Source organism: Haliotis rubra, unplaced genomic scaffold, assembly GCF_003918875.1.
Source record: "Haliotis rubra isolate DU_JTF1 unplaced genomic scaffold, ASM391887v1 Scf203, whole genome shotgun sequence".
Classification (NCBI taxonomy): domain Eukaryota; kingdom Metazoa; phylum Mollusca; class Gastropoda; order Lepetellida; family Haliotidae; genus Haliotis; species Haliotis rubra.
Genome location: NW_025766037.1, coordinates 655,193 through 677,702, shown reverse-complemented (window position 1 = coordinate 677,702; position 22,510 = coordinate 655,193). Strand labels below are relative to the sequence as shown.

At 40.1% G+C, this 22,510-nt stretch overlaps 2 protein-coding genes and 1 long non-coding RNA gene across 3 annotated transcripts in view; 1 reads left to right on the top strand and 2 right to left on the bottom strand.

The window, feature by feature from the left end:
* The window catches only part of LOC124275824 (adenylate kinase isoenzyme 5-like), a 54,330-nt gene extending 45,714 nt beyond the window's left edge, over nt 1–8,616 (bottom strand). The window contains 1 exon segment of the mRNA XM_046711504.1: nt 8,236–8,616. Coding sequence (XP_046567460.1) covers nt 8,236–8,241 — 6 coding nt within the window. The 5' untranslated portion in view covers nt 8,242–8,616.
* Nucleotides 8,027–20,761, top strand: LOC124275827. Its single transcript, XR_006898362.1, has 3 exons — nt 8,027–8,037; nt 20,104–20,105; nt 20,620–20,761. It is a non-coding gene; the product is annotated as an uncharacterized LOC124275827 (long non-coding RNA).
* The window catches only part of LOC124275825 (adenylate kinase isoenzyme 5-like), a 38,188-nt gene continuing 33,102 nt past the window's right edge, over nt 17,425–22,510 (bottom strand). The window contains exons 8-13 of the mRNA XM_046711505.1: nt 21,957–22,094; nt 20,428–20,603; nt 19,482–19,595; nt 18,832–19,022; nt 18,125–18,212; nt 17,425–17,477 (exon numbers count right to left, since the gene is read on the bottom strand). Coding sequence (XP_046567461.1) covers nt 18,864–19,022; nt 19,482–19,595; nt 20,428–20,603; nt 21,957–22,094 — 587 coding nt within the window. The 3' untranslated portion in view covers nt 17,425–17,477; nt 18,125–18,212; nt 18,832–18,863. The remainder of the gene's footprint in view (nt 17,478–18,124; nt 18,213–18,831; nt 19,023–19,481; nt 19,596–20,427; nt 20,604–21,956; nt 22,095–22,510) is intronic.

Genomic DNA, 22,510 nt, shown 5'->3' with positions numbered 1-22,510 from the left:
GGGAGTTTTTCTACTAGTGTTACCGAGATAGAAGTGGTTTACAGCAACCCATGCTTGTTGTGAGAGTCATCTAACAGGATCGGGTGGTCTGAGGCTCGCTGACTTGGCTGACACATGTCATCGTATCCAAGTTGCGTAAATGGATGTTCATGCTGTTGATCACTGGACTGTCTGGTCCAGAATTGATTATTTACAGACCGCTGCCATATAGCCGGACTATTGCTGAGTGCGGCTTTAAAAATTAAACAAACAAACTGGAAGGATTTCGCGTGACAAAACACCTTGTTGAATGAGACTTTTGGCTCTGGACCAAAGTAATACCGTGTACCTCCACATGGCGTCATGTTCCAGAGTAACACATTATATGACAGAAAGCCATTGTTCACAGCAATAAATGTCAGCTACATAATTATTTCAGACATGTAGTCATGGACAACTGATGTTGGATAAGTAGTAACAGTAATATGGGCAATATCAAAGCTATGGCAATGCCAGTACTGTATCACAGGCATTATTACAGCACTGTCAGTAATATCACAGGCATATCTCAGCAAAGGTTTAATGCATGTCTGCACCTTGTTATCATTTTATTACCGAGAGTAAGTGAGTGAGTGAGTATGGTTTTACGTCGCTTTTATCAATATTCCAGCAATATCACCGCAGGGGACACCAGAGTGAGTGAGTGAGTTGGGTTTCAGCCACTTTTAGCAATATTCCAGCAATATCATGGTGGGGGAACACCAGAAATGAGCTTCACACATTGTACCCATGTGGGGAATTGAACCCGGCTCTTCGGCGTAACGAGCGAACACTTTAACCACTAGGCAACCCCACCGCCCCAGGGGACACCAGAAATGGGCTTCATGCATTGTACCCTTGTGGGGAATCGAACCCGGGCCTTTGGCATGACGAGCAAACGCTTTAACCACTAGGCTATTCTAATATTCATGTTGCTACACTATCTGAGTCATCTTTCAACTTTGTTCCAAAGTACTTAGCTCTGAAACTGCCAAATTTTGAGCACTAAGATCTTAGAGACAAGCACCCCTAAAACCCACTACTGCTGATGTGCCCAGCATGATCCACCACTTTGAAACCACAGTATTCAAACGCAAGATGACACACTAGAGAGTTTTCATTGAAGTGTTATTGAAAACTATCTGATTACTACCTCTTCAGCTGGCTCCGGCACTAACCCACAACACAGAGACCATATTGTCATGGTGACAGATGTTGGTATCCAATGAAGTATGTTTATGGAGTATCACTTTATCCACTCTATTGAATAAATGTTATATCCACTTGTCAACTGTGAATGTTCAATCCAGTGTACAGCATCTATGTTATATCCTGGGGCCAGTATATGTTACGTCTGCCGTACAAAATGTGTTACATCCACCAATCCAAATAAGTTATTTATGCTGTAAAGACTTTTTCCACTATATAAACTGTTCTTTGCACTGTACAATACACTTATATCCAGTAAATGCTTAGAAAAATGTTATATCCGATATATGTTATATCCAGGCTGATAGTATGTTACATCCACCGATCCAAATAAAGTATTTATGCTGAAAAGGCTATATCCGCTATAACTGTTCTTTGCACTGTGTAATACACTTATGTCCAGTAAATGCTTAGAAAAATGTTATATCCAATATGTTATATCCAGCGTGATGATATGTTATATCCACTGCTAATGTCCAGTGATGATGATCAGACGACCAGTGACGATGAGGAGTTGTGTTGCAGTGAAGCGCTGATATAACACAAATGATCTGCTCTTCACATCAAGTCTCTTATACCCAGACGCATCTGATCGCCAGACAATGCGAACAACGTGACGATGCTTGGTAGAAACAAGGGACTATGAAGAGACAAGTCCAACACTGCACAACTTGAGCATGTGCTAGTAGTGCTAGTACTGTGAGATTCTTCCAGTTCTAGATACACTGAGATGTGGCAGTACATGCAGCCCAGTGAGATTCAACTCAGGCTAGAATACCAGACATTGTGGCTGCACAGCCAGACTGAAATAGTCACTCCATAAAAGTGCCACTCTCAGCTCTCCGATCAACGAACAAACATTTGTTGTTATGGGTTACAAGAAGTTCTAGTTCATATGCACAAACAACGGATTAATAGCATTGCTTCACGTTTTTCAAGTTATTTCAGATAGGTTAATTCTCACCAAAATGTTGCCTGTCTATCAAAAGAGCTTACATCTTAGAAAAAAATGTTTATTCACAGATGCATAATCCAGATTAATATAGCATTGCATCATGTTTTTCAAGTTATTTCAGAAAGGTTAATTCTCACCAAAATGTTGCCTGTCTATCAAAAGAGCTTACATCTTAGAAAAAAATGTTTATTCAGATCTGATTATCAGCTCCGTGGCTTACAAGATAATTATGACATAACACCTAAGTTATACTGATTGTTTCCAATGAAATATCTCCCCAGGTTGCTGTAAGTCAGACATCTAGAAACATATGTGAAATAGACATTAACACTCAAAGATCTGCTTAAAACTTTCTATTTTTATAATCCAGTTTAGCAGTGTGAGCAATGATTCTAAACGATATATGTCATCCTTGTAACATCAAGGTCACCCGTAGATGGCACTATGTCCTTGACCTTGACATACAGAAAGCTGAGGGTATCTTGTCACTTCTCACCTAACACTATACACAATTTGATAAAAACATTCAGCTGTCTGAGCACGTCAGACAGAGAGTTACGTATGAAGACTTATCACGTATCTATGCACAGAATCTGTATGACACGATCGTAAATCACTACAACATCCATAGCTACATCCTCCACTGCTTCAACCTTCCAAATTACTACACCTACTACAGGAGCATGTTAAGAGCTGCCAGTGTTCCCCTGTCATGCCAGATATCACTGTATTTCCATTTATGGATCAATATCTGAGGGAAGCTATTCTAGCAGTGTGTCTTATACTACACATACTTTGGATTGATAAATAAGCCAATTGAACAAAGATTAAATTAATACCCACAAACTGTAGTCTGACTGACACTAACACTAACCACTGATAACTACAGTGTCACACTGACACCTGATACCTATAGTTTTACACTAACCACCGATAACTACAGTGTCACACTGACACCTGATAACTAGTTTCACACAGACACCAGATAACTATAGTTTTACACTAACCACTGATAACTACAGTGTCACACTGACACCTGATAACTAGTTTCACACAGACACCAGATAACTATAGTTTTACACTAACCACTGATAACTACAGTTTAACACAGACACCTGATAACTAGTTTCACATAGACACCTGATAACTAGTTTCACATAGACACCAGATAACTACAATTTAACACAGACACCTGATAACTAGTTTCACACTGTCAACAGAAAACTATAGTTTCACAGACACCTGGTATCTAGTTTTACATTGATACCTGATAACTATAGTTTTACAGATACCAGATAACTAGTTTCACACAGACACCTGATAACAACAGTTTTACACCGGCACCTGATAACTAGTTTCACATTGACACCAGATAAGTGTAGTTTCACAAACACCTGGTAACCAGTTTTACACAGACACCTGATAACAACAGTTTCACAGACACCAGATAACTAGTTTCACACAGACACCTGATAACAAGTTTCACACTGACACCAGATAACTAAAGTTTCACACAGAAACCAGATAACTACAGTTTCAAACAGACACCTGTAAAACAAGTTTCACACAGACACCTGATAACAAGTTTCACACTGACACCAGATAACTAAAGTTTCACACAGAAACCAGATAACTACAGTTTCAAACAGACACCTGTAAAACAAGTTTCACACAGACACCTGATAACAACAGTTTCACACTGATACGTGATAACAACCAGTTTCACAGTCACTTGATAACTACAGTTTCACACAGACACCTGATAACAACAGTTTCAAACAGACACCAGATAACTATGGTTTCACCGACACCTGGTAACTAGTTTCACATACACCTGATAACAACAGTTTCACACTGACACGATGATAACAACAGCTTCACACAGACACCTGATCACAACAGTTTCACACTGATACCAGATAACTATAGTTTCACAGACACCTGATAACAGTTTGACACAGACACCTGATAACAAGAGTTTCACAGACACCCAATAACAAGTTTCACAATAACAGCAGATGACTATAGTTTCACAGAAACCTGATAACTATAGTTTCACAGACACCTGATAACAAGAGTTTCACACAGACACCCGATAACAAGTTTCACAATGACACCAGATGACTATAGTTTCACAGAGACCTGATAACTACAGTTTCACACAGACACCTGATAACTACAGTTTCACACAGACACCTGATAACAACAGTTTCACACTGACACCAGATAACTATAGTTTCACAGACACCTGATAACTACAGTTTGACACAGACACCTGATAACTACAGTTTCACACTGACACCAGATAACTATAGTTTCACAGACACCTGATAAGAACAGTTTGACACGGACACCAGATTATCTACTATTTTACACTAACATCTAATAACAACAGTTGTATACTAACAATCATTGAAGTATTTACTATCACTGAAGTATTTATCATTATAGAAAGGATTGATTATTATTGAAGGACTGTATATTACAAAGGATTCACTATCACTGAAATATTCACTGTTTTAGAAAGGGTTAATTATTATCAAAGGGATGCCAGCTCTGGCATGGCTTTATAATACACCTACACCAGGGCTGACTTTGCATTCTACATACATAACAAAATCTGAACCATTCCCTATTACTCAGTGGAATATCTGTTATTATGCTGAACACCCTGGCTCCATTCACTACTGACTTACCCCAACAGGCTGGATAATCTAATGATAAGACACCAATTGTTTTACTAGCATTGATTGCTTCTAAGTCCAATCTACGACACAAACTAATACAGAATGACTGACTGAGTTTGGTTTTCGCCCGCTTTAGCAATATTCCAGCAACATCCGCGGTGAGGGGGACACCAGAAATGGGCTTCACATTGTACCCATGTGGGGATTGAACCCAGGTCTTCGGGTGACGAGAATAGCGCTATAACCATTAGGCTACCCCACCGCCCCAATACAGAATGAAATGAAGTGGGACAGCAAACCCTGGACTTAAATTTGTTTACAACCTCATTTGCTCAGGTAGGGTGAATATTTAAACCACATAACCCTCACTCCTGACTTCTCTTGTAAACACAGCTGTATGTAAACATTCTGATATCTGATGCAATCATACATCGTCTTAGCTGGTTTTAAAACTCTCACACACAGCAGAAGTATTACTTGAACTAAAATCAATACCTTTTACCACTGCCGCTCAAAACACGATACATTTTAGTTTCAGAATAAACTTTAATTATCTTTATCTTCAACCCTGCATTTCGTGTCAGGGAACTTCCAGCGGGGACTAAGAAAATGGGTCTGACTAATTGCATCACACTGCCTCGTCACATACTCATTTGTGCATACCAGCTGCCTCATGTAATCACATACATGGTGGATGCTAAACGACCTTCCGTGTAATACCATTTTTATGAAACAAGTTTATGATTTGGAATCAAACGAGCAAAAGCTAGTTTGATACTAAATCTTTCAAGAGTTTAATAGAAATGGTATTTCACGGAAGCGAGTTTAGTATTACTCTCCAACATAAATTGATAGAAACTGCCTACAGTGTGATGACTCTCAGCTTACCGTGAGTCAAGCAAGGTCTGATACCACTGTGACATAGGTATTAGCATTGTGATGTCATAACTGTAAACCATTATCACGTCATACGTATAATGGTATTACACTAGTGTAATATCACCGTAAAAATATTACACTGCAGTATCTTCAAGGAGCAAGTAATAAACAGTTGTGTGTACCACCATGTGTACCTCTCTGATATCATACACAGTTGTGTGTACTACCATGTGTGATATCATACAGGTTGTATGTACTACCTGTCTGATATCATACAGTTGTGTGTACTACCTGTGATATCATACACAGTTGTGTGTACTACCTGCCTGATATCATACACAGTTATTATTGTACTACCTGTCTGATATCATACAGGTGTGTGTACTACCTGCCTGATATCATACAGTTGTGTGTACTACCTGTATATCATACACAGTTGTGTGTACTACCTGTCATATCATACACAGTTGTGTGTACTACCTGTCTGATATCATACACAGTTGTGTGTACTACCTGCCTGATATCATACAGTTGTGTGTACTACCTGCCTGATATCATACACAGTTGTGTGTACTACCTGTATATCATACACAGTTGTGTGTACTACCTGTCTGATATCATATACAGTTGTGTGTACTACCTGTGATATCATACACAGTTGTGTGTACTACCTGCCTGATATCATACAGTTGTGTGTACTACCTGCCTGATATCATACACCGTTTTGTGTACTACATGTCTGATATCATACACATTTGTGTGTACTACCTGTCTGATATCATACGCAGTTGTGTGTACTACCTGTATATCATACACAGTTGTGTGTACTACCTGCCTGATATCATACACCGTTTTGTGTACTACATGTCTGATATCATACACATTTGTATTGTACTACCTGTCTGATATCATGCGCGGTTATGTGTGTACTACCTGTATATCATACACCATTGTGTGTACTACCTGCCTGATATCATACACCGTTTTGTGTACATGTCTGATATCATACACATTTGTGTGTACTACCTGTCTGATATCATACGCAGTTGTGTACTACCTGTATATCATACACAGTTGTGTGTACTACCTGTATATCATACACAGTTCTGTGTATGACCTGTCTGATATCATACACCGTTTTGTGTACATGTCTGATATCATACACATTTGTGTACTACCTGTCTGATATCATACGCAGTTGTGTCTACTACCTGTATATCATACACAGTTGTGTGTACTACCTGTATATCATACACAGTTGTGTGTACTACCTGTCTGATATCATACACAGTTGTGTGTACTACCTGTATATCATACACAGTTGTGTGTACCTGCCCAATGTCATACACAGTTGTGCGTTCTACCTCGCTGATGTCATACACAGAGGTGTGTACCTGTCTCATGTTATACACAACTGTGAGTATCACTTGCCTGATGACGTTCTCTATAAAGTTGTGTGTTCCTGTCTCATGTCATACACAGTTTGGTGTACTACCTGTCTCATGTTATACACAATTGACATCAATCTGATGTTATAAACAGTTATGTGTACTACCTGTCTGATGACATACACAGTTGTGTGTACCTGCCAAAAGTCATACACAGTTGTGTGTACTACCTGTCTCATGTCATACACAGTGGTGTGTACCTGTCTCATGTCATACACAGTGGTGTGTACCTGTCTCATGTCATACAGTGTTGTGTACCTGTCTCATGTCATACTCAGTGTTGTGTACCTGTCTCATGTCATACACAGTGTTGTGTACCTGTCTCATGTCATACACAGTGTTGTGTACTACCCTGCCTCATGTCATACATACACAGTGGTGTGTACCTGTCTCATGTCATACACAGTGTTGTGTACCTGTCTCACATGTCACAGTGTTGTGTACCTGTCTCATGTCATACAGTGTTGTGTACCTGTCTCATGCAATACACAGTGTTGTGTACTACCTGTCTCATGTCATACACAGTGTTGTGTACCTGTCTCATGTCATACACAGTGGTGTGTACCTGTCTCATGTCATACACAGTGTTGTGTACCTGTCTCATGTCATACACAGTGGTGTGTACCTGTCTCATGTCATACACTGTTGTGTGTACCTGTCTCATGTCATACACAGCTGTGTGAACCTCATGTCTGATGTTATCACATATTTTATAATTAGCCTGTCTGATATTCAGTGAGTATGATAATCTATGTGACTAAAATAATTTCCTAGTTCCTAATGCAGAATTTTGCATGAGATGAATGAATGTCATTTTCATGCTGTTATCAACTTTCAAAATGTTTCTATACCACTACCAAATTTGACAAAAAAACAAACACTTTCGCTGACAAACAGTGAATGCCCTTGAAAAGGATTGTTTCTTTGCTTTTCACAAACTGGAAAATAATCATGTCAACTTCAGCTGTGAAATTCTTCTCAGTAACTGATAGAACAAATGACCAGTGGTCAAGCACACTGAGATTCATGCTATACTCACAGGCATACTGGTGCAGTCCGGTGAACAGAATCACAGTCTCTGATGCAGTGGGTAATCCACACAGGAACACAACCTCTGCCAAAATATCACTACTGCTTCTCCAGCACTATCCACAGAAAGTCAATGAAGCAATTAACAGGAGATTCCTGGCAGAGTGTGTCGGTGGCTTCCCTCTTCTGTCAGTGGTGTACAGAATATACACTGGCCGGTATACAGATAAACCACTGGTTATGTGATATGATATATACTGAGCACGTGCTGACACGACTGCTACACCGAGTGATGATGTTCTGAATGACAATCGGTGATGGGTTCAGCTATATATAATAGCCCCCCATCACCACCAGGACATAAACTAAACACACAGGTGTCACATATCATTGCCAACTCACTTCTTTCAACACAGCTTCAAAGTGAAAAAATGCACTTTAAATGTTTTGACCCTGACCTGTGTACAATGTGTATTGATTGATTAAACACAAAGTGGTTTAAAGTGTTTGAAGATAAGAGATGCTGACGAGTCAAGGTCATCACCATGGTTACATCAATGTCAGGCTATTTATAGTAACACAACATGGCCAGATGGAATTCCCCCTGATTATCTCAGCATGGCTGAGCTGTGTTCCTGGTTCATTAGATGAAATAACATCATCTGTGATCATCCTTCCTGCAGCAGTAGCATTCTCACTTCCTGGTGGTAGTGTATTAATCACAACTTCCTCAAACAAAGAATCTGACATCCACAATCTGCATGTCTCAATATGCCCAGGGTTTTCATCAAGGAAAGGGAATAAAAGAAAATCATTTTAAGTTATCAACTCGAATGTTTCACATACCACTTGATATTGTTAACACCATGAGTTGCAACACATATCATTAACTCTATTTACTTATCAACTGCTTCAACACACATCCAGGGCCCCCCGTTCCTCAAAGCTTATTGTTGCACTTTAGATGATCGTAACTCCCATACTTTAACATAGACTTATGACTATCATGCGCCACGACGCTTTGAGGAACGGGGCCTGGTCTTCATCCTGGTCAATTATGGAAGTTAGAATTGGTCTTCAGCAACCGTTGCTTGTTAAAGAAGCGACTAATGCGATCAGATGGCCTGGCGTGCTGGCTTGTTTGACACACCTCTTTATTCACTATTAGTTTGAGATCGATGCTCATGCTGTTGATCACTGGGTTGTATGTTGCAAACTTGATTATTTACAAAACCGCTGACATACAGCTTGAATATTGCTGAGTGCGTGTTAAACAACAATCAAACATTTAATATAGATACCATTAACATATTACTATACTTCATTGATTTGACACCTGTGAAGGTCCGGGTTAGAATTGCCCTTCAGTAACCCATGCTTGTCGTGAAGAGGCAACTACTGTAACTATTCATTGGTTTAATATGGATATCATTAATTGTTTCACTACTTCAACCCTTCACTGTTTCAATGGATATGATTAACTTGATAATTGCTTCAACCCTTCATTGATTCATATTGGAGATCATTAACTGTATCACTACTGCAACCATTAATTGGTTGAATACAAATATCACTAACTTTTCACTCACTGTCACCCTTTATTGGTTTAACATTGATATATCATTAACTGTATATCTACTGCAACCATTAATTGGTTGAATACAAATATCACTAACTTTTCACTACTGTAACCCTTTATTGGTTTAACATTGATCTCATTAACTGTATCACTACTGCAACCATTAACTGGTTTGAATACAAATATCACTAACTTTTCACTACTGTCACCCTTCATTGGTTTAACATTGATATCATTAACTGTATCACTACTGCAACCATTAATTGGTTGAATACAAAATATCACTAACTTTTCACTACTGTAACCCTTTATTGGTTTAACATTGATCTCATTAACTGTATCACTACTGCAACCATTAATTGGTTGAATACAAATATCACTAACTTTTCACTACTGTAACCCTTTATTGGTTTAACATTGATCTCATTAACTGTATCACTACTGCAACCATTAATTGGTTGAATACAAATATCACTAACTTTTCACTACTGTAACCCTTTATTGGTTTAACATTGATCTCTCATTAACTGTATCACTACTGCAACCATTAACTGGTTGAATACAAATATCACTAACTGTTTTACTAATGTAACCCTTCATTGGTTTAACATTGATCTCATTAACTGTATCACTACTGCAACCATTAATTGGTTGAATACAAATATCACTAACTTTTCACTACTGTAACCCTTTATTGGTTTAATATGGATATCATTAACTGTATCACTACTGCAACCATTAATTGGTTGAATACAAATATCACTAACTGTTTTACTAATGTAACCCTTCATTGGTTTAACATTGATCTCATTAACTGTATCACTACTGCAACCATTAATTGGTTGAATACAAATATCACTAACTTTTCACTACTGTAACCCTTCATTGGTTTATCATTGATATCATTAACTGTATATCTACTGCAAACCATTAATTGGTTGAATACAAATATCACTAACTTTTCACTACTGTAACCCTTTATTGGTTTAACATTGATCTCATTAACTGTATCACTACTGCAACCATTAATTGGTTGAATACAAATATCACTAACTTTTCACTACTGTAACCCTTCATTGGTTTAACATTGATATCAATAACTGTATCACTACTCCAATCCTTCATTGGTTTTAATGTCATTAAATTTATAATTGCTTCAGCCCTCCATTGATTTGATATGCATGTTAGTGACTGTATCACTACTGCAGCCATTAATTGGTTTAATATGGATATCATTAACTGTATCACAACTGCAACCATTGATTGGTTGACGATGGATATCATCAACTGTATCACTACTGTAACCCTTCATTGGTTTAACATTGATATCATTAACTGTATCACTACTTCAACTCTTCACTGGTTTAATATGGATATCATTAACTGTATCACTACTGTAACCCTTCATTGGTTTAACATTGATATCATTAACTGTATCACTACTTCAACTCTTCACTGGTTTAATATGGATATCAATAACTGTATCACTACTGTAACCCTTCATTGGTTTAACATTGATATCATTAACTGTATCACAACTGCAACCATTGATTGGTTAACGATTGATATCATTAACTGTATCACTACTTCAACTCTTCACTGGTTTAATATGGATATCATCAACTGTGTATCACTACCATAACCCTTCATTGGTTAACATTGATATCATTAACTGTATCACTACTTCAACTCTTCACTGGTTTAATATGGATATCATCAACTGTATCACTGCTGTAACCCTTCATTGGTTTTAACATTGATATCATCAACTGTATCACTACTCCAATCCTTCATTGGTTTAATGTCATTAAATTTATAATTGCTTCAGCCCTCCATTGATTTGATATGCATGTTAGTGACTGTATCACTACTGCAGCCATTACTTGGTTGAATACAGACATCATTAACTGTATCACTACTTCAACCATTGCTTGGTTGAAGATTGATATCATTAACTGTATCACTGCTGTAACCCTTCATTGGTTTAACATTGATCTCAATAACTGTATCACTACATTGAACTCTTCACTGGTTTAATATGGATATCAATAACTGTATCACTACTGTAACCCTTCATTGGTTTAACATTGATATCATTAACTGTATCACTACTTCAACTCTTCACTGGTTTAATATGGATATCATCAACTGTATCACTACTGTAACCCTTCATTGGTTTAACATTGATATCATTAACTGTATCACTACTTCAACTCTTCACTGGTTTAATATGGATATCAATAACTGTATCACTACTGTAACCCTTCATTGGTTTAACATTGATATCATTAACTGCATCACAACTGCAACCATTGATTGGTTGACGATGGATATCATCAACTGTATCACTACTGTAACCCTTCATTGGTTTAACATTGATATCATTAACTGTATCACTACTTCAACTCTTCACTGGTTTAATATGGATATCAATAACTGTATCACTACTGTAACCCTTCATTGGTTTAACATTGATATCATCAACTGTATCACTACTGTAACCCTTCATTGGTTTAACATTGATATCATTAACTGTATCACTACTGTAACCCTTCATTGGTTTAACATTGATATCATTAACTGTATCACAACTGTAACCCTTCATTGGTTTAACATTGATATCATCAACTGTATCACTACTGTAACCCTTCATTGGTTTAACATTGATATCATCAACTGTATCACTACTGTAACCCTTCATTGGTTTAACATTGATATCATTAACTGTATCACTACCGTGAACCCCTTCATTGGTTTAACATTGATATCATCAACTGTATCACTGCTGTAACCCTTCATTGGTTTAACATTGATATCATCAACTGTATCACTGCTGTAACCCTTCATTGGTTTAACATTGATATCATTAACTGTATCACTGCTGTAACCCTTCATTGGTTTTAACATTGATATCAATAACTGTATCACTGCTGTAACCCTTCATTGGTTCAACATTGATATCAATAACTGTATCACTGCTGTAACCCTTCATTGGTTTTAACATTGATATCATCAACTGTATCACTACGTAACCCTTCATTGGTTTAACATTGATATCATCAACTGTATCACTGCTGTAACCCCTTCATTGGTTTTAACATTGATATCATTAATCTGTATCACTACTTCAACCATTGATTGGTTTAACATTGATATCATTAACTGTATCACTACTTCAGCCCTTCATTGGTTTAATATGGATATCATTAAATTTATATATTGCTTCAACCCTTCAATGAAGTGTATTGAATATCATTGAATGTATCACTACTCCAGCCCACATTTGTATAATAGGGATATCCAAATGTGTATTAAAATGATAATAAAATCTGCTGAAAGGATGTGTGAGACGAACTTGCGACAGTAAATGTTCATCACAGAATATACTCACTACCATGGTGAACTCCAAAGCTCTTGAAACAGATTCTGCTTACACTCAACAAGGGCTCTTCAATAAACAAGTGCATGCATCCATCCATTCCATGTTGGTTCAATGTGAAGAGTTGGAGCCAAGGGACAGGAATTCATGCTCAAACTCCTATCAATGGGTTCCGGAAGTGCCCGTCCATCGGGGAGATGTGAATTGATGGCCCCTTTCCATCCCACACTCCATCCTTTCCTTCCTGAGTCCTTTCTTCCTTCCTTTCCATTCCTTTCTGTTTATGTCCTTCCTTCCATCCTTATTTCCTTCCTTTTCCTCCTAGTACTCCTCACAGTCCAGCACCACAACGAAGCTCAGACCACCGATCTGCCAGAGGATGAGGCAAGGTTGTCATCGGTCATTGGTGGGTGTTATCATAGGGAGGAGGTTTACAAGTTCATCATTTGAATGGGTATAATGGGCAAGCATATGGGACGGACACTGGGTGTTTTTGTTTTGTTTGTTTTTTGTTTAATGCCACACTCAGTATTTGAGCTGTACAGCGTGGTCTGTAAACAATGATGTCTGGACAACACAATCCAGTGATCAACAGCATGAGCATTGATCTACGCAACTGGGATACGATGGCATGTGTCAACCAAGTCAGATCACCCAAGTCGCCTCTTACGTCAAGCATGGGTTGCTCAAAACCAATTCTAACCTGGATCTTCATGGCTGATATATGAAATAATATATGGGAGGTGGGACATTTTTACTCAATGGGAGTGTAAAGGTTAATAAATGAAGAGTTGGGACAGAAGTGTAGGAATGTGGTAACCTACATGTTTGTTGAACTCCTCCAACTGTCTCTCATCCCGGGGGTAGCCCTCGATGATGAACGCCCGGGCATCAGGATGCTTTTGTATGTTTGTTGTCAGCAGGTCAATTGTCACATCCTGAACAGATAACATAGTTCATGGTGAACACTGCAGACGAAATACAAACAATATGGAGACAGTCGTTCTGAGCCAAATAATGGCAACATTCCAGATAAACCTTTGGCAACATTACAGCAATAATCAAGATACATTCCAATGATATTCCAACAATATTTCACAAATATTCGACCCATTTTCCAGAAATATTTCTGATGAATTCCAGCTACATTCTGCCCTACTCTGCCCTCAGAAGTCTGCCTGTCTGCCGACACTCCAGATGTTTGCCTACTTCTTGAACCATGTCTCCCTGATGCACATCTGCCTACCTCTGGAGCCATGTCTCCCCTCCCCCAGATGTCTGCCTACTTCTTGAACCAAGTCTCCCTGATGCACATGCCTGCCTACCTCTGGAGCCATGTCTCCCCCCTCCCCCCTGCCTGCTTACTTCTTGAACCAAGTCTCCCTGATGCACATCTGCCTACCTCTGGAGCCATGTCTTCCCTCCCCCAGATGTTTGCCTACTTCTTGAACCATGTCTCCCTGATGCACATCTGCCTACCTCTGGAGCCATGTCTTCCTCCTCCCCAGATGTCTACCTACTTCTTGAACCATGTCTCCCTGATGCACATCTACCTACTTCTGGAGCCATTTCCCTCCTCCCCCAAATGTCTACCTACTTCTTGAACCATGTCTCCCTGATGCACATCTGCCTACCTCTGGAGCCATGTCCCCTCCCCCAGATGTCTACCTACTTCTTGAACCAAGTCCCCTGATGCACATCTGCCTACCTCTGGAGCCATGTCTCCCCTCCCCAGATGTCTGCCTACTTCTTGAACCAAGTCTCCCTGATGCACATCTGCCTACCTCTGGAGCCATGTCTCCTCTCCCCCAGATGTTTGCCTACTTCTTGAACCATGTCTCCCTGATGCACATCTGCCTACCTCTTGAGCCATGTCCCCCTCCCCCAGATGTCTGCCTACTTCTTGAACCATGTCTCCCTGATGCACATCTGCCTACCTCTGGAGCCATGTCTCCCCTCCCCAGATGTCTACCTACTTCTTGAACCATGTCTCCCTGATGCACATCTGCCTACCTCTGGAGCCATGTCTCCCCTCCCCCAGATGTTTGCCTACTTCTTGAACCATGTCTCCCTGATGCACATCTGCCTACCTCTGGAGCCATGTCTCCCCTCCCCCAGATGTTTGCCTACTTCTTGAACCATGTCTCCCTGATGCACATCTGCCTACCTCTGGAGCCATGTCTCCCCTCCTCCAGATGTCTGCCTACTTCTTGAACCATGTCTCCCTGATGCACATCTGCCTACCTCTGGAGCCATGTCTCCCCTCCCCCAGATGTTTGCCTACTTCTTGAACCATGTCTCCCTGATGCACATCTGCCTACCTCTGGAGCCATGTCTCCTCTCCCCCAGATGTTTGCCTACTTCTTGAACCATGTCTCCCTGATACACATCTGCCTACCTCTGGAGCCATGTCCCCCTCCCCCAGATGTCTGCCTACTCCTGAACCATGTCCCCTGATGCACATCTGCCTACCTCTGGAGCCATGTCACCCCTTCCCCAGATGTCTGCCTACTTCTTGAACCATGTCTCCCTGATGCACATCTGCCTACCTCTGGAGCCATGTCTTCCCTCCCCCAGATGTCTGCCTACTTCTTGAACCAAGTCCCCCTGCTTGACATCTGCCTACCTCTGGAGCCATGTCTCCCTTCTGAAGCAGGCTGCTGATCATATCCCACTTTTCATCAGCAGTGCCCTTGGTGGAGATCTCAGTACGGAGGATGTCACCCATGGAGAGGTGAATGACGTTGTCATAACGCTCCACAATTCTCTTACACTGGCTGCCTTTACCACTTCCAGGTCCACCTGGGTGATAAAAGCTACAGTAAGGGATAGTTTGACATGTACATTCTAGTCTCTTTCATTAGTGAGTGAGTAGCATTCGTGAGCTTTCAGTCCTATCGTCACATGTCAGCAGCTCATGTGAGTGAGTGAGTGAGTTTACACCGCATTCAGCAATATTCCAGCTATATGGCGGTGGACTATAAATAATCGAATCTGGACCAGACAATTCAGTAATCAACCGCATGAGCGACGATCTACACAATTGGGATACGATGACATGTGTCAACCAAGTCAACGAGCCTGACCGCCCGATCCCGTTAGTCGCCTGTTACGACAAGCCTGGGTTACTGAAGATCAATTCTAACCTGGATCTTCACGAGTAAGCAGCTCATGTAGATGGTTAAGCCTACTGGGATACATGTCTTTATGTTTACAATTTGGACATGGTTATAGGTTCTACCAAACTAGGGAGTCATAGCCAGGGTCATTATACCATACAAACACACATTCATCAGATCCTGGTCCCTCAAAGGGACATAACCCTGTACCGGTAAATCATGGTAATATATTAACCGAAAAGTCAAAACATGAGCCAGCTGAGTGTTGAATGTTGATACACAATACTTGCTACTGCACACATCCTGCTATTACCTCATCTTTTCAAGAAGCACATACGTTCTATCTGTAGCATGCTATGAAATGACGCAATGGCCCTAATTAATTAATACAGTGGAAACCGCCTAAGTAAAGACCGCTTAACTAAACAGACCGGATAAGTAAACACTATTCTTTGGTCCTGGCAAATTTCTTCATTAATGATCACTATAAGACTCTGGTTAACTAAACTCGGATAAGTAAACAATACCGCTTAACTAAATGTCTTCTCACGGTCCCTGGAAGTATATTACTTAACAAAAGAGACCGGATAACTAAATTAGCGATCACCACATAATCTGACATGAGGGGCACGTGTCAGTCTCCAGTTAAACAAACATCCTACTTACAGCTGTATTATACAGGTATTGCTTAACTCCATGAAATTTTATGGAATAAAACATGTCATATTACTTACAAATGTCTGTTATTCTGCTGTATACATATACATGCATATGGTTGTCATTTGCAGGTTTTGATAAGTTTGGATAAGTAAAATACCTGATAAGTAAACAATTTTGGCGAGTCCCTTTAAATTTTACTTATCAGGTTTCCACTGTAATATCAATGAGTGAAAGGAATGGCGGAGAGTGTGTTTGGTAAAGGAATCTGTTCTTATATTTTTCTTACTTGTTTCTAAACACACAAGGCCTACCTGCTACAAATATGATTGGACATTCAGGAAATCCTGACTTGCGACCTTCATCTTTGACATTGATCACTGCAGGCGGCAAGTTATCCGGGACAGCAGGGAGGTCAGGGATGTCCCCATCATTGGTGGCCGATGCCTCTTTGTTGGGTGTGCGTACCTTCGCACTTCTCTGACGTTCTGGTTTTGGTTTTGAGGGAGGGGTCGGCACTGTGGACAGAGAGGGAGAAGATTGCAGAAGACTAGGCAATTACTGAGAAACAGGGGGAACAATGAGGGAACGCAGGGAGAACACAGGCGGAACATAGGCAAAAGTTGGAGAAGACAAGTTGAATACAGGGAACATGGGGCAAACACCGGGATGGGTGAGCTTAATGGCCTGTCCACAGTATTCTAGGTATACCCTGGGGTTTGAAACCCAAAGTGAGGCAGGTGTCAGATATTTAAGGCTTTGGTGAAACTCACAAGCATTGTTATGGTGCTTACAAACCTAAAACATACTCAGGGTGAACTGGGATTCAAACCCATCACAAGTTTCTGGCCAAGGGAAGCAATTTTGAACAGCTTATTTCAACACCTTAGGTGACTGTTTCCTGGAACGGTATACTTGGGAAAACTGGACTTAAATTGGTCGGACATACCCAGAGAACACAATATAAACGCTGGGGGAACCGTCTTTTTGAGAATAATGACAATGAATAATACCCAGGGATGACAATGGGTATGAGTGAAAATAGAGATGGGGCCACAGGTCCCCATGCCAGATCCAATGACCCCAGTGCAATTAAATCCGCAGAAAATTTCATCCCTGAATACCACATCATGCCCTACTGGGAGAGACAACCAGCATAACTTACTTCGAACACCCTCCTTTCCGAGAATGATGGAGTCAAACACTGCTCCCATCTCCTGGCCTAAAGATTCAGACTCTTGGTCTCCCTCAAACTGAAACATGCAAGAGACAGTGTTAATACAATATACCATTTCAAAATAAAAAAAATGCTCAAACTCTGTTAAAATGAAAGTACTGCTCCCACTCATGTTCAAGACAGCAATAACTTGTTTCTGTAAAGAGAAATATTCAGCCAGTGGTAACACATCTCATACTTCACAATCTTGACTTCAGAACTGGATTTAAATGTCCTTTCCACACTGTCTGTGGGCAGGATGGTTGGTTGGCTGGTTGGTTGGTTGGTTTGGTGATGTTGTTTAATGCTGCACTCAGCATTATTCCAGCTATATGGCAGCAGTATGTATATAATCAGTACGGACCAGACAATCCAGTGATCAACAACATGAGCATTGATCTAGACAACTGGGACACGATGACATGTGTCAACAAAGTCAGCAAGCCTGACCACCTAACCCCGTTAGTCGCCTCTTGCGACAAGCATGGGTTACTGAACACCAATTCTAACCTGGATCTTCACGGGTCTCTATGGGCAGGACTATATCCTAGCTGGCTAATTGTTAGTGTTATGGTATGTTAGAGGTCAAAACATTGATCTGTGCTGAGCAATGGCTTCAAGATATCTTTTTCTGTTAGACGGTGTGGTGTACTCACGATCTTGACTTTCCCCTGGTCGTCAAAATGTTTTATGGCCGGCAGTGTTTGTTGCTTGAAGTGCAGGATCCCTTCTGTACTGCCTCAATGTTATAGTCAAGGCGACTTTCGGTGGCACCACGCTTCAACATGCGTTTTGAAAGGAAGGACTCCTCACAGTCAATGACCATCACAAGGTCAACGCGACCCACCTGACATTAAGACGTCACATTATAAATGCATCCCAAGTCACAACATCACAAGGTCGAAGTGATCCACATGTTATATGAATATAGAACATGATACGGTGAACATGACATGTGTCACATGTGTTAAAGGTCACATGTGATAAAGGTCAATGTTCTGGAGGTTGTCAAGGTCAACATAAAGTGCTCTAAAGGGTACAAGATCAACTCATAGAATTCTTGTGGGTGTCAAGGTCATTTTACCGTGTTCTGGCAAGAGGTCAAGGTCTGCATACAATCCTCTGTAGGGGACAAGTTGAACTAATAGTGTTCTGATGGATGTCAAGGTCAGCCTACAGTTTTATAAAGGGGACAAGGTCAACTTCTAGTATTCTAGTTTGGGACAAGGCTATCTTACAGTGTATTGAATGAGGTCAAGGTCAGCATAGACTTAAGTCAGCAAAACAGTGGTCAAGTTGAACTTACAGTGTTCTCATAATCTTCAACCTGTTTTATGTCCCGGGGGTAGCCTTCGATGATGTAGCCCTTGGCTGCTGTGTTCTTCTGAAGTGTTCTGACAAACAGGTCACAGGTATCTTCCTGAATAAGGAGAATCATAACCGCAATATCAGTACATGATATCTCCATTTAATTCAACAACCTACCCTATTGTACACACAAAGAAATCTGTCAACCATGAAGCCAGAGTACATTGGGCTTAGTGGAAACAGTCAGATCAACACAATCTGTAATGAAAATGTTGCCAAAAGATAACTCTGGACGATGTGACTGAGTGTTTTGCGCAGACTTCCAGTATGTAATAGACTCACAGAAGTAATCAAAAGAAACCTAAACATTTGATCACAATCAGTTAAAATTAGGGCTGGGATGGGTAGTCGGGTACTCGAATCCGCGTCGGGTACAGATGGAATCGAGTACTAATTTTAGGAATCGAGTACCCGGAAAAGGAGAGAACTCTGTAATGGCAAGGGTACATAATAACTTGTCTTTTTCATTATTGACGTAACACATATTTGAATCACTGGTATTGTCCGATTAATGGAGGTCATTATTAACGACTGTAATATATCTGAGCATGAGCAGTGAGGAGTTAAGTTACAGTAACAGTGGTAACGAAAAGTCCTGTGTTTTAACGAGGTGTTACTCTCTATATTTGTTAAACAGATGTAAATTAAATAGCCTACATTCAGTTTCATTGTCTTATTGCCATCCTTTCAAGGTTTGTATAAAAATATCCGTCAACTCGTGATTGAATATTCAGAAAGTTGACAAAAGCGCTTTATTCCTTACATTTCCGGGTACTCGATTCCGATTCGGGTAAGTACATGTGGGTACTCGATTCCATTTTTTCCTACCCGTCCCAGCCCTAGTTAAAATATTATAATTTTTCATAAATATGATATATATTCACCTCCGAGACCATCTCGCCTCGAGACATGAGGTCACCGACCATCTTCCACTTCTCCTCCCCAGTGCCTTTTTCAGACACTTCCTGTCTGATGAGGTCGCCCATAGAGATGTGGATCCAGCCTTCCACGTGTGTAAGCAGCTTCTCAATCTGGGTCAGTTTGCCACACCCTGGCCCACCTGAAACAACAAGCAGCATCATCTCACCTCATGTAAGAATGCCCATCTCTGATTGGTTCATGTGACCTTGAACAAATTACCATGTATGCCTGGTGCATGGCCGTACACCGCCCAAGTGGGGTAGAAATCATTGCGAGGGAGAATAAATCATTTATACCCCGCCCCATGGAAAAGGTATGCATCCACGGCAGCCAGTGAACTGTGAACCAGTGGTTCCGATCGACTAGTCAGTACCATTTTAGTTAAATAAATAATTGAATTTCAGTTTGTTTTCATGTTATATTTACATAATGAGAGATTCAAACATTTGGTAAGATAAATTTGTTGTGGCAGGATTTTATGCGTCCCTCATTAGGTTTTATCTACCAAGTCGGGGGCTTGGTGGATAAAACCTAACAAGGATGCATAAAACCCCATATACCCCTCATCACAATGCTACAAATTACATTATACGCCTTCATACGCACGCCAAACACTGGAGAATATGTGAACGTGCCCCAAATACGACTTGAACTTAAATTGATCTGATAATCAAGCAATTAAAATAACAATTAACTTCCTAGGATTTGCGAGCATTTTATGTCTGTATCAGTTACTTCTGTCACTTGCCATCTAAACTTATCATAAAACTTAAAGACAAAATGATAACAAAATGAAGTGTGCCTTTAGCTTGAAAGAGAATATTGTTTATTGGACAAGGATGTTGTGGCCACTCCTGGTGTGGTAATAGGTAAGTATTTCTAATTCACAGCCTAAGTAACACATTGACAACTGACACATCTCATATCAAGATATGTTGCAAGTGATCTGGAAGCTTTCGTCTGTGACTTATCAGCACATTATGTATTATTGTATGTTGTAAGGAAGCTATTAGTTTCAGGTTTTAACTTATTTATTACAAAACACTTAGCACATTAGGTATTATGACACATTGTCAGCAAACCTCAGTTAGCATCTTTAGTCTGTGACTTATCCATCACTAGGACAATGGATACATTAGGTGTTAGGAAATGTTACAAGAAAGATAGTTATCTTTAGCCTGTGACTTATCCATCAATAGGACAATGGATACATTAGGTGTTAGGAAATGTTACAAGAAAGATAGTTATCTTTAGCCTGTGACTTATCCATCACTAGGAAAATGGATACATTAGGTGTTAGGAAATGTTACAAGGAAGATTGTATCTTTAGCCTGTGACTTATTCATCACAAGGACAATGGGCAACTCAAGTATTATGATATGTTGTAAGGAACCTAGTACTTTAGCCTGCATCCTACCCATAATAAGTATGATGGGCATGCTAGGTGTTATGATAAGTTGTCAAGAAGTTAGTACTTAAGTCAGTGACTTACCCATGACAAGGACAATGGGCACATCTGGGATCCCTGCCACCTTGACTTTCTCCACGGCTTCGTTAGGGGCTGATGAGAGTGGAGCAGATGGAGCAACCCTGGCAGGAGGGGTTGCCTCACGGGACTGAGGTTTGGACACTGAATCAGATAACAGCAGCTTTAAACAAAAATTCTTTAATGATATTCAAGTAAAAAATAATCAACGCAAGTCAGCAGGATGCTGTGTTGTCACTGTGGGAAAATGTAATATGTTCAAATGAATGAGAATCAAATAATCATAACACATTACCGGAGAAACATTACCATTCAATGTTGAAAACTTTGACAAACAAATTACAGAATATTGCTGATTCACTAACACCAAAACCGACTCACCACCCACCACTTCTACCCATACTGCCGATCACTAACACTACACTGACCCAACAACCACCAAGTCCACCCACAGGGTCCATCCTAAACACCCACCACTTCCACCAATACTGCCAATCACTAACACCAACCCAACACCCACCACTTCCACCCACACTGCCAATCACTAACACAAACCCAAC